The sequence below is a fragment of the Podarcis cretensis genome (assembly GCF_951804945.1).
Source record: "Podarcis cretensis genome assembly, chromosome: 14".
NCBI lineage: Eukaryota > Metazoa > Chordata > Lepidosauria > Squamata > Lacertidae > Podarcis > Podarcis cretensis.
The window spans coordinates 52,363,738-52,376,831 of NC_137183.1; the positions used below are offsets into that span (position 1 = coordinate 52,363,738).

At 45.5% G+C, this 13,094-nt stretch overlaps 1 protein-coding gene across 1 annotated transcript in view; it reads right to left on the reverse strand.

Moving 5' to 3' along the window:
- Positions 1-1,825: 1,825 nt before the first annotated feature.
- The window catches only part of SNX8 (sorting nexin 8), a 34,353-nt gene continuing 23,084 nt past the window's right edge, over positions 1,826-13,094 (reverse strand). Inside the window, exons 6-11 of the mRNA XM_079953904.1 lie at positions 12,468-12,628; positions 10,690-10,822; positions 9,410-9,478; positions 7,453-7,602; positions 6,272-6,421; positions 1,826-4,767 (exon numbers count right to left, since the gene is read on the reverse strand). Coding sequence (XP_079810030.1) covers positions 4,654-4,767; positions 6,272-6,421; positions 7,453-7,602; positions 9,410-9,478; positions 10,690-10,822; positions 12,468-12,628 — 777 coding nt within the window. The 3' untranslated portion in view covers positions 1,826-4,653. The remainder of the gene's footprint in view (positions 4,768-6,271; positions 6,422-7,452; positions 7,603-9,409; positions 9,479-10,689; positions 10,823-12,467; positions 12,629-13,094) is intronic.

The following is a 13,094-nucleotide window of genomic DNA, read 5'->3' on the forward strand; positions in this document are numbered from 1 at the left end:
ATTTTTTTTTTTTTGGATAGTCATAAAATCTGTAAACATTTTTTTTAGTTTATCAGCTGTAGTAAGACGTTCTCCAATTCCTGCAGTTTGATAAAGTGCTTTATTTTTTTTTTAAAAAACAAAAAACTATGCAAAGTGAGAAGGAGACATGAAGTTTGCAAATTTCAAAAATACGGGGAAGAAAAGCACCCCTTATCAACTGGCGGTTTCTAAAGGGGAGGGGAGAGGTTAAAGAGTTGAGAGTTTGCCAGTTGTTCCACCTGGCATTCAGAGTTTTGCCGTTGAAATATAACTTCCCTTTAAGGCTTAAGACATTTACACACTGCAGAGCTATTCTCATTTCTTACATGGACGTGGCTTCCCCAAAAGAGTGAACACATAAAAAACTGCTCTCCAAGTAGAGACTAGATTTTCTGTCCAACAAGAACCTTGGACTAGAAGTTTTAGGCAGCTGTCCTTTGACTAGGCAAAGCTGGAGGAAAACTAAAACCACATTAAAGGCGTTTGTTTCGGTCACCCATTAACACCATAAAGTTATGTGCACATGAATGAGTAAACCACACTGATTTTGGTGTGGTTTACTTCAGAGTAAACATGTACGTTCAGAGCCACGCACTCCTGTGCTCACTGGGAAGCAAGTCCCACCAAGTTCAAAAGGGACTTGTGTATAAAATGGAATACAAGAAGAAGCTGGCTTTTCAGATGCTGCGAAAACATCCATTTCATGTGGCGCATGCGCAATTAAGCCAGTTTGGTCCTCCTGAAGAACGCGAAGCCCCCCAGGGGAAGGCACCATAGGTGCCTTATGCCTGCCCTCTTTTGTTACCAACACACAAAACAAAACCTTGCTGGCTGCTCAAGCTTGCAGAAATAAGAGTAATACTTTTAATTTGCATTATAAACTCTTTCAAAAATATACTATTTTAACATACAAAAGAGAAGGCAGGTCAGTTTTTCTGCAAAAAAAAGTAGAAATGTGCACTTTGCAGGCCTTCAGGCTGGTTTGCAGCCCGAGTCCCCCTAGGCAGTGTGCTTAAACCAGGCATGACCAACCTGGTGCCCTTTGGATGTTTTGGAGAACAGCCCCAGGCAGCACAAGTAGCCCTTAACTTATAGGCAAGGAGAAAGCCCCAAGGCCTACCTAAGCCATCAGTTTGGTCCTAAGTAGGTGAAATATCCCGACACCAGAGTTGGACACTGATGAGGTCCTTGTGTTGGTCAGAGCTATTCCCTGCATCCGGGAGAGGCCTGCAGCTTCTGATAGCTATTTAAGGGAGGAGAAACCAGGAGGTTGCCCCTTGAGGGGGAAAAAACAAGGCAAGGAAAGGAGGGAAGTCTGGAGAAAAGGCTCCTAATTCCTCCAGTCATAAAGAGCAAAACATGTGCTTCAAAAACTAACAGACCTATATTTACATTGAGGCAAGTGTACTGTTAAGGCACATGTAGATTTGTTTTAAAATGTGGTCCCAAGAAGGCAAAGAAGCCTGTGGAGAGGGAGCCAGGACCTCCCTCCTTTTATATATTTTATCTATGAAACACACACATCCCTCAACGAAGGCAGATCTAGCACAGAAAGTCACAACAGAATGTTCACCTGCAGTATGAATCTGGTTCTGCAATTTCCAAGATTGCAGACCACTCAATCCAACCATGTTTCACCCACTAGTTTAATCCCACCCCCAATGCTACAGTGGGGCTGCCTGCTTTTTAGTCTCGTAATTAAAAAAAAACCCCAGCACAATACAGTGGTACCTCGGGTTAAGAACTTAATTCGTTCTGGAGGTCTGTTCTTAACCTGAAACTGTCCTTAACCTGAAGCACCACTTTAGCTAATGGGGCCTCCTGCTGCCGCTGCTCCTCCGAAGCACAATTTCTGTTCTCATCCTGAAGCAAAGTTCTTAACTCGAGGTACTATTTCTGGGTTAGCGGAGTCTGTAACCTGAAGCGTCTGTAACCAGAGGTACCACTGTACCATTAACCTGGCTACACATTTATCCTTTGCCTTCCCTCACGTGCTATGCACTGTGTGGATTAAGGGGAAGTTATCCTGGTGACATCATAGACACCATTCCTGCTGCAAACTTGGGGGTGGCGGTGGTTGTTTTCCAGAGCCTGACCCTGGAGAGGAGGAGGCCCCTTTGAATGTCAAAGTTAAGATCCATCTTCCCCAGTAATTGAAACAAGCCGCCATTACATCAAGTGGAAGGAGAGCTGGGTAAGAAATTCGGATAGAGGGGCTTTCATTGCATTCTGTACTGGGGTCTATTGATAAGGATACAGCCTCCTGCCAATGTATCTGGCAGTGAGGGACAACCATTACACTCTCCTCCTCAACCACAAGCATCTTGCAATTCTAAAGGGAAGAATGAAGCAAATGCTTCACACACCTTTTGAAGCTGGAAATAATGTGGCTGCTTCCAATGTGATCCCCATGCCCTGCTTCTGAAAAACGGCTGATGGCTGCATGCTTCCATACTGCAGTGCGATAATTTTTTTTAAAGCACCGAAAATGTGGGAGACAAAACACAGCCAAACAGATAAAATATATGAAATGCATACCAGTGAAAAATATAAACCACAAGATATCTGAATTAGCAGACCATATCAGAAAGCAGTTCAGAATATATTAAAATGTATTTATCTATATCTCTAAATCGGACTAATAAATCTCCCAGCCCGTAAAATAGCAAACACTAAAGTGTGCGAAGTTAATATATTTGCTTGCTCAATTCAATGTTGATTTTCTCTTTAATTCATCCTCAAGACATTATACTTGGTTGAGTAGTATTTGATACTATCTCAGTTTAGCAACTTTGAAATCTGTGCCTCATTCCTTTGTGGAATGCTAAATTCTTTTTTGACTTCATTAGTCCCATTTGGAAATAAGTGTGTATTTGATATACAAATTATTCTTATATTCTGCATGGCTTTCTAAAGACAGCCTTTAATGGAGATATTCCACTTCCTCTCCTGGTTTTCACCATTTGCATTTGATATATTTTGGAGAGGATGTTTACCCAGAAAAGGATACAGCTTCCTTGCGTGTGTACATCACTGCAAGCACACCACGCTGGAACAGAAGCATATGCAAAAGAAGTTCTCTGCTATAAAAGGTTAATTTCAACTGTCCCTTTGGGCCCTGGCCAGCAGTTGGTTTTGCTGGAGAACCACTTTTAAGAAGTGGGAGGTGGCAAAGGTATGAACTGCTGGTTATGCCCTAATGCCACAGACGCAGCTCCCTTTCTGCACATTGTGACAGTATATATGATACCACCTGAAAAAACAACTCGATTGTCCTTTTCTCAAGTCAAATTAAAGCCGGTTTGGAGGGAAATGCATCAAACTGCAGTACTCTATAAGGAATGAACGGATCATAGAATTGTAGAGTTGGAAGGGAACGTCAAAGGTCCTTCGGTCCAACCCCCTGCACTGCAGGAATCTCAACTAAAGCATCCATGGCAGATGGCTGTAGATATGGCTTGTGGCTCACATCGCATGCTCACCACTTCCCAAACACACTGTAGGAGCACACTTGATGCAGAGGAAATAGGAGCATGTACACAGCCTTTGTGTCTTTGGGCAGGCGATTGGGTAGCAACCCACTGGGGGACAGATTTGGCCCATGGCACTCTGCTCACCCTCACATTTGCCACCTACATTCTCAGGAACATATAAAGCAAGGCACATAGGAAGCTGCCTTATACCAGATCAGACTATTGCCCATCTAGCCCAGTCCTGTCTTTTCTGGCAGACAGTGGCCTTCTAGAGACTCAGGCAGAGAAGGACCCTCCCCAAATTTCACCTGCTGCATGAGCCTTCTAATGGGAGATGGCAAGCACTGGATCTGGGAGCTGTGACCACTGAGTGCTGATCCCTCCCTTAATAAAATAAACTAAAATAAAAACTCACAAGAATCCTTTGAGGATAGTTACTTTGCAAAAGAGTTGCTTTCCTAGGGCCAATCAATAAACTCCAAAAATATTCAAATTGAAGAGTGTATCACCAACAGAAGGCTCCTAGTAGAGAATAAAACCAAAGCTTTTGGAGCAAAGAAATTCATTGTCGCCCCAGAGTCCTTCAAAAACAATATAAAAGGCGAGAGACTGACTCTCAACTCTCTGCTTAATACCAAGATCTAAATAAGCCTTTTGGCTCAACAAACAGCCTCGTTGTGCCTCCTTCTACTTGAGCGAGTCAGGAAGTCTTCCATTAATGTGATTTTCCCATTTCACCCAAACTGGCAAACTACGGTATGGTCAACAGCTTCAGAGCAGGCCAGTACATTAAGCCAACATCACACCATGGTTTACTATTGTGGCTTATTCGAAAGCTGCTAACCACAGCTTCCTGGTTCGGATGAATGGGAAACAAGTGAGTGAAAGAGTCACTGCTGTGTTTGATCAGTCGCACGAAGGGGCTGTGCGCACAAGCAAAACTGATGAAGCGGAGATAACAACCGTTTGAACTTGCTCATTCTCGCTTTAGGCACTGTCACATTTCCCGGCAGCCCATATATCATGGAGCAGCTCAAAGCAGCAAAACGAAACAACAAGGACTAATATAGCCAATGGGAGGAGACTTCTCGACATTCGTATGCGCAGGAGAACAAGCTCCTCCCTTTCGCTCCCTGCCACGCCCCACAGTCCAAAGGCATTAACTAGGAAAGAAGTTGACTTCCTGTGAGGACAAGGGTAGAGCTGACAAGTTGCTTGATCCGGAGAAAAGGCAGCTCAGCTTCGGCTTCAGTTCGTTCCAGACTTTGCTCATCTAAAGGGAGGAGAATAATAATAATAATAATAAATTTTATTTATACCTTGCCCTCCCCAGCCAAGGCGGCTAACAACCAATAATAAAAACAAGTTGAATTAATACAACTTAAAAACAAGATTAAAATACAACATTAAAATACAGCCTCATCACAGGAGGAGAAAGGAAAAAAGAGGGGGAGAGAATCAGATTGACTCCAAGGCAAAGGCCAGGCGGAACAACTCTGTCTTACAGGCCCTGCAGAAAGAAATCAGATCATGCAGGGCCCTAGTCTCATGAGACATAGTGTTCCACCAGGCCGGAGCCAGTGTTGAAAAGGCCCTGGCTCTGGTTGAGGCTAATCTGACTTCCTTAGGGCCCGGGACCTCTAGGGTGTTGCTATATATGGACCTTAAGGTCCTCCATGGGGCATACCACAGAGAAGAGGAGAGAAGGGCACAATTTGGCATTCAGGCAAGGCAGCGAGGTCCTTGAGGGGCTGCACCCAAGGCAGTGTTGTGGGGCGGGGGAAGCATGCCTCAAGAGTAAGCCAAACTTTTACAGAAGCATTACACAGAAGACTGAACCCCTGACTTTTTCAAGCCTTGTACTGCTTCAAAGCAGCCCACTTGTTGCCATTGGTAAATTGCTCTTTTGGAAACAGCAATATGGAGAGAGATATGGAAAATGTTGTGGAGGGGGTAGGAGTGGAGTATCCTGGCTGACTGGCAAAAACCCAGAACAAGGAACTCTCTACTCTGCAACACTGGGTAGCAGGTCCCATTCATTCATTAATAAATACACACTGGCTTAGAGAGAATTCTGCCTTCACCAAACCCAAAAAGAACTGGGAATTCTCACAGGGGACACTTAAAAAAACCAAACTGGCAGAAGCTGAAGGGAACGATCACCCATCAAGTATCTATTTATATAGACACAGAAAGATATACAGATAGGCTGCAAATATTTTTAAAAATTTGTGCTGTTTTGTTTTCCATTCTGGGCTCCTGTGAGAAACAACTGAATAAGTAATACAGTGTTACCTCGGGTTAAGTACTTAATTCGTTCTGGAGGTCCGTTCTTAACCTGAAACTGTTCTTAACCTGAAGCACCACTTTAGCTAATGGGGCCTCCTGCTGCTGCCATGCAGCTGGAGCATGATTTCTGTTCTCATCCTGAAGCAAAGTTCTTAACCCGAGGTACTATTTCTGGGTTAGCGGAGTCTGTAACCTGAAGTGTATGTAACCCGAGGTACCACTGTACAATCGTATCTTGGAAGTCAAATGAAATTCGTTCCGGAAGTCTGTTCGGAAACCAAAGCGTGGCTTCTGATTGGCTGCAGGAAGCTCCTGCAGCCAATTGGAAGCTGCGCCAGCCACATCGGATGTTTGGGTTCCAAAGAACATTCGCAAACCGGAACACTCACTTCCGGGTTTGCAGCGTTCGGGAGCCAAAACGTCCATGTACAAAGGCGTTCAGGATCCAAGGTACGACTGTAACAGCAATTATTTTTAAAAGCGCTCACCTCCTTGTGACCTTGGATCTGTGAATTGACAAAAGCCCCCAAGATGTGAGATGTTAGAGGAAGGTAAATGTGGATCAGTTGGGTCTCTTGGTGCAGACAATACAGAGAGAAGTAATTCCGCAGCTCCATAGTCAGAATAGCGTTCTCTTGCTGTGAAAGAAGAGGAGAGATTGGTGGGATGCTCCTGAAGCAGACACAGAGGGCAGGGTGGATGCAATATATGTAACTCAACAGTTGTCTCTCATGCTAGAATGGGGCGATTTAAGCTCCCCTGTTTCTGGAGCTTGAGCACCCACAACAGCAAGAGCCCCAGAGGTTTGTAAGCAACCACAAAGATGAGGCAGCAAGTCATTATCAACAAGGGGAGGCTGTTATTGCCCAACCTGTCAGTGACTCACATATACAGCAGGATACAAACATAACTGAGAGTGCAGGGGGCAGCAAGAAAAAAGCAGATGGCTTTTTTTCTTGACCAGGTCAGGCCATACAAAGCCTATTATCCCCTTCCTTGCTCCACTGAAGCAGCTTCCTGTTCTTCCCAGGCTCCCCAGATCCGGACTGTAGGAGCACCTAATCCCCTATGAGACTCTATGTCTTTTAGGGACAAAGCTCCACGTCTCGTCTTTTACAAAGTGCTTTCTCTTTGGGGGTGCTCTGTCAACAGGAGCCTGCTTAGCCCAATCTTTTCTGGCTTTCCACCAAGCTACAACCTGGCCTTGTGAGCAAATGCATGCCGTTGATGGTCAGATCCAGTTTACTTTTTGGTTTGACCTGTTTGGTTTTTGTTAACCTGGAAATGTTTGATTCCTGGATGTTCTTAGAGACTTTAGCAGGAGTTTTAGATGGTTTTACCATTTTCCTTTTTTAACATATTGCATGTATACCGCTCCAGGTGTTGTTAGGGTCAGTACACATGATCCACAACTAAATCAAAGAGGTAACTCTACACTACTTGGAGTGTGTCTTTGTTTTCACCCAGCCCAGCAGCATTTCCCTATTTTGCACAGACACTGAAGTGACCAAAACCCAAAACCACTCTGAACCATTGGAAATCTTGACTAGCAAGAGTTTCACAAGGCACTGCCCACAGCCAGGTGGGCGAGACACTTGTTTGGATAGAATGCACAAAGCTCTGAATGTTTAGAAATAAATACAATGGGAGAAGAAGCAGGAGATTGTACCTCCACTATTCGGGATTCCAGCTGCTCCACAGACTCTGGCTCTTTGTTCTGCACTGTGGCACTCATCATCTGCCTCTTCATCATGCTATATTTATGCAAGGCTCTCTGGTGTTTGTGCAGAACTCCCTTCTCGTGCCGCTCGCAAAGATCCTACATCACAGAGAGAAAAGTCAGGTCATCCTGTAAAGGAGGATGCTTTCTATACAGCTCAGATCCACATAACAGTGGTATAAAGAGGTGTGGGATATTGATATTAATGATGAATTAACATGTGCCATTAAGGTAAGATGGGGAATACACAGGAGAAATGATTTCGAGGAGATATAGAAGGTGTTTTTAGAATTTGTACTGTTAAAGCAGAAAGGGAACGAACCATCACAATAGGTGTTGAAATTTTGGGAGGTTGGATAGTTACAATGGAATGGTCTCAGTGGTGGGGTGAATTTTTTTGTTCTTTTTTATTATTATTACTTTATCAAAATAAAAAATAAAAATGGGGGGGGGGGAGAGAGAACCACAGAACATGCTGGGAAGATAGCACAGGAGAATTGATTAAAAAAAAAGATTTAAAAATAAAAGGTTCTGCAATGCTAATATAAGCCTGCCCATATATTAAAGGATTCAGAAGACCTCATCCATCCCAAACCCTTCTTTGGTTGGAACAATGGAGAGGGCTTTTTCTGTGGATGCACCCAGAGATGCCATCTTTCAGGGTGACCTCCTTCCACTGCAGCATACAGACCTCCCTGTTTCAAAAAGGCTTTTGGTCTGTAGATATTGAGTTTTACCACCTCTTGGCTTTTACTGTTTGACTCTCCAGTTTGCATTTTAAATGCACTGCAGGAAACTGTTCGCTGCCAGCAGTGTGTGTGTGTGTGTTTTGTATTTTATGCTCTGTGTTTCGTGCCATATATCTAAAATGCTTAATAAAAAGATTTGCAAAAAGACCAACTTGGCCTATCTTGCTCCAAGAAATAATTATTATTTTTATGATGCAGTCAATTTTAAAGAAGTTAAAAAGAATTACTATCTTTTTTTTAAAAAAAAGGTTTGTTAACTAGCAGGTAGAATTGGAGACACAGGAGGTTCTCAAGGGCAATAATAATGAGCACGCGGGGGGGGGGGGAAATAATGAGCACAGCAGAGTTTCTTCTCTGCCAGCACAGTCTGAATGTTTACCTGCATCACTTCCCAATATCAGAATGAAACAGATCTCTTGAGCTGGGAAACTTTTCATTCAGATCTCATATTTGCCACCATTTCACTATGTGGGCCTTAAGCAACACACCTTTTCTCAGCCTCTATCCCCCCCCCCATCTGTAATAGGGGGGATGTACTACATTCATACCCCACTAATCAGACATAATTGGCTCCCATAGTGAATTAAAACACCACAGGAAGTTAAAATACATCATACAAAATCTTAGGGATACATGGATGTGAGTAGGATAAGGGGCTGGTTCACATGTTACACTAAACCATGGCTTTGCAATACTTAGACAAGCCTCTGACCCAGAGCAAAACAGAGATTACTTTCAGCTTCAAAGAACCGCAGTTTAATGTTGCATGCAGACCAGGAACCCTTGTTTAAAACAGACAACTGTTAGTTAAAACAAGACATCGTCATAATTTATGGTTTGAAGTTGGCTTGTTTAGCAACTAACCATAGTTTGTGTAAACCAGGATTCCTGGTTTTGAACCTAACACTAAACTGAGATGATCTGAAACTGAAAATAACCTTGGCCGTATTTCCTACCCTGCTCCACCTCCCAGGACCAGCACACAGCCCTGAAAAAGGCCCAACTTGCCACCAGAACCTCCCAAATGTCTAGTTTGGCCTCCCAACTCATTCCTTGGATAGTTTTCCATTAAGCCTCGTGTAACGCCCTCAAGCAAACACACACAGCTGTTTCTGAGCCATTCACTCCCACACTGGCAGAGAGAAAGCAGGGCTTACTTTATAGGACTGGAGCAAGTCCAGGAAAAGGTTCAGCTTCTCCACCACATCATTCTCTTCCTGTTTACCCTAGAAAGCAGAAGGGCAAATGAGTGAAAGAAACAGGGTGGACTTGGGCTGCAGTCCATCCAGGCACAGAACACAGGGAAAGACATTTCCAAGTCACTTGTCCCAACATCTCCAGTCTCCTACAGTGGGAGTGCCTTGGGCTAACAGACTTAGATGCCAAGGCTGTCCATCTAAGCAGGGCCTGAGAAAGGGAAGTGATGAGCCAGGAGGCTCCGACTGGGAATCTGGAAACAGGGTTCAATGCCTTGCTCTTTAAGCCAGTGTTTCCCAACCTTGGGCCTCCAGCTGTTTTTGGACTACAACTCCCATCATCCCTAGCTAGCAAGACCAGTGGTCAGGGGTGATGGGAATTGTAGTTCAAAAACAGCTGGAGGCCCAAGGTTGGGAAACACTGCTTTAAGCCACTGGGGTTGCAAAGAGGATGACCTGGCAGACCACTGACACTCTGCAGCGCCACACCAATAATGACTGAAAACTGTTGTGCAGTTAGCTCATCAGCCAGGCAGAATCGGATGGTTTGAGGAGCCATCAGGGGCACACCCGGCCTTATATAATAACCACACCCTCCGACTGCAATCCCCACTCTAAGGCATTTGTCAGCCAGGCTGGCTGCTCTACAGGAGCTTCAGATGGCTGTCAAAGCAAACAGATGACTCTTCACAGCAGAAAGAGAGAGGAGCAAAGTGTCCCCAAGTTCAGAGAGAAAAAGGAGTGATTGAGAAGAGAGCGCGTGTGTGCCAAGACCACTCTTCAGTTAATCAGCACCTTCCCCCTTAAACATATTCATGCACATGCACCAAACCACCACAGTGCTGCAAACTCAGCAAGGCATGGAGAATTTAGGTCGGGTTCCTTCCAGTGATGTATAGGTCACAAAAGGGCACAGATCCTCCTCCTTTTCTCAAGTAGATGGAGAAGTGTCAGGTACGCAAATGTGGGTGGGTGTGGAGCTCAAGTTATGACTCCAGTGCCTCATTTTCCTTTCTCTGGGCCACTGGCCTTTTAGAACCTGCCTGCTCTGGGCTGTGCTACTTGCTTCTGACCCCTCCAGATGATAACCAGTACCCCTATGAACCAGAAACATGGCTGTTTGCAGGTCCGATCCTGCAGGGCCCTGAATTTTGATATTTGGGGGGGGGGGAGTGCTATGGGGAAAGAGAGGCACAACTACAAAGCCCATTTCCTTCAAAGAAGAAGCAGCAGGAGCTCACCTGTTGAACAGCTTTGTCAGCCAGCAGTGCAAATTCGACAGAAAGGCCTTTCAGGGCCTGTTTGAGGTTTCCCCAAGCACTATTGTTCAAAGAAGCCCAGGAAGGGAGTGGGGTTGTGTCGGAGCCCAGAGCACTACAGGAAGAAAAGAAGCATGCAAGAGGGTCTAGGAAGAGACTTCCACAAAGCCCACAGGCTGCCCAAGGGTCCCCTGTCCCAAATGACAGCTCTGTTTTCTTCTTTAACTAGACCCTCATTATGCTTTGCAACTCAAGCCCCTTCCCCCAACCCCACCCCCAGTGCACACCCTCTTCTTCTGCAGCTGACAGCTACAGAGGATAAAGTGATCAGTGATCATTGTCAGAGTTGCCTGTGATCTGGATCAAAAACGAAAACCAACATTTTGCAATAACGTAAACAGGATCCTGCCACTTGCACACATTTTGCAAACTGAGCAAAATGTGTATAGATTAATTTGTTTACACACTTCCAAGCCCATCATTGCAACCCGCCGCCCCCCCAGGTGCTAGAAACTTGCTTTAAACAAAATGAAAGCAGATTCCAAATTCTGCACCCACCATCAAATCCTGTGCTTGGACAGTACTATCACAGAATCACAATGTTTACACAGCCATGGTGATTGTACCCAGAGGCAGAGCTAGCTGCTCCAGCACCTGGAACGGCGCTCATGCTGTGCACCTGGGGGGAGGTGCCGCGAGCGGCAAGCATCCCAGGGGGGTGCCACCCATGGCGAGTGTGCCAGGGGGGTGCCACCCACGGTGAGCATCCTAGGGGGTTGCTGCCTGCGGCGAGCGGCAAGTGTCCCGGGGGGTGCTGCGAGCGGCCCAGGGGGGCAGAGCAGCGATGTCAGCCCCCCTCAGGGATGACACCTGGGGCGGGCCGCACCCACCACACCTCTTTTCTCCGCCAGTGATTGTACCCATCTGCAAAATTAAGGCTTGTTCAGATCTAACATAGGGCAACACATAGCAGCCAGCTGAAAGAAAGACTTGAATCAGTTGGTGCACGGAGTGCCCCGTGTGGCCACAATGAGGGCAGCCACTTATTGCAATTTCACTCTCCAGTCTTCCCTGGTAGCTCTGTGTATATTAAACTCAAGCTGTCCTAGCCTTTTTAAGGAGCATGCAATGATCAGGAAACACACCTTTCTTCAGATTATTCATGTTCCATCAGAAAAGGTGGGAGACTAGCTCCAAAGTTCCGCATGGAACAGGACTGTGAGCTCACACAGACACACAGTTCTTGCAAAAAGGTATCGTGCCTCTGCCACTAAGAATCAAACCAGATGAGATAAAGGTCACCTGTTGTGGAATTTCTTCAAATGCTGGCAAACAGAAGCAGTGGGGCACTTGATGTGGATCAGGGCAGCAGCACAGAGGAAGGAAAGCAACACCTTCTCTCTCTGCAGCATTTCCCCAAGTTTCTATGACTCCAGTCCCACCCTCTAAAGAAGTTGCTATCTGCCCCATTTGGGGAAACATTCATGCACCTAGGGAACACCTTTGTGTACAGAGCTTAAGGGGACAAACAGATTTTGGGTGAGGGTGATGGGGAGATGTGATTTGTTTCAGAAAAACAGTGCAAAGGGGAATAGTTACTCTCCCACCCCACAGCACCACAGTCCCAAAACAGATCAGGGCCCCTCGACAGCTGCAATTTGTCATCATGTAAAAAGTGACCAGACAGATCTCCATCATCTCATCTAGTTTATCCTGCGTTTGAGGTTGGAAAAGAGATAGTTCAGTCGAATCCAGTTCACCTTAGTTCCTTCCCGAACAAAAGGAGGTCTGAGGCATTGTCAACTGCTCGGGAGGCTATCCTCTCTGTTCGATCCCGCAGTTTGTAAAAGCTGTTGTAGATGTTTCGGATCAGCTCCCTGCTGGCAGCGAACTGGACCTGGATGTCAGCTGGCAGGAAATCCTAGAGTGGAACACAAATTAGTTCACAACCGGTCCTACAAAAGAGCTTCAGAGAGAGAGAGAGAGAGAGAGAGAGAGAGAGAGAGAGAGAGAGAAGTTGCCTACAAGCTCAGACAGCATGTATGTCAATTAGGAATCTCTTTGCAACTCCACACGACCCACTTTTCCGATAAGCAGGGAATTACAAGCAGACGCTCACACACCCAGCTACCAGTGTCGCAAACATAGGGAGGTGTGGAAAGTTAAGCTGGGGCTCTGCCAATACATGGATCACAAAAGGGTGAAAAGCATCCAACTTTTTTTCCAAGAAGGTGGAGCAGGAATCAAAAAATGGGCGGGTGTGTTGCCCAAGTGATGATTTCCTGCAAAATTTCCCAGGGTTGCAATAGAGCTGGGGATCGTGAAACCAGACAACCAAACAAGGCAAGGTGGGAGATCTGCAACTGGGTTTCCCATCTTCTTAAAAG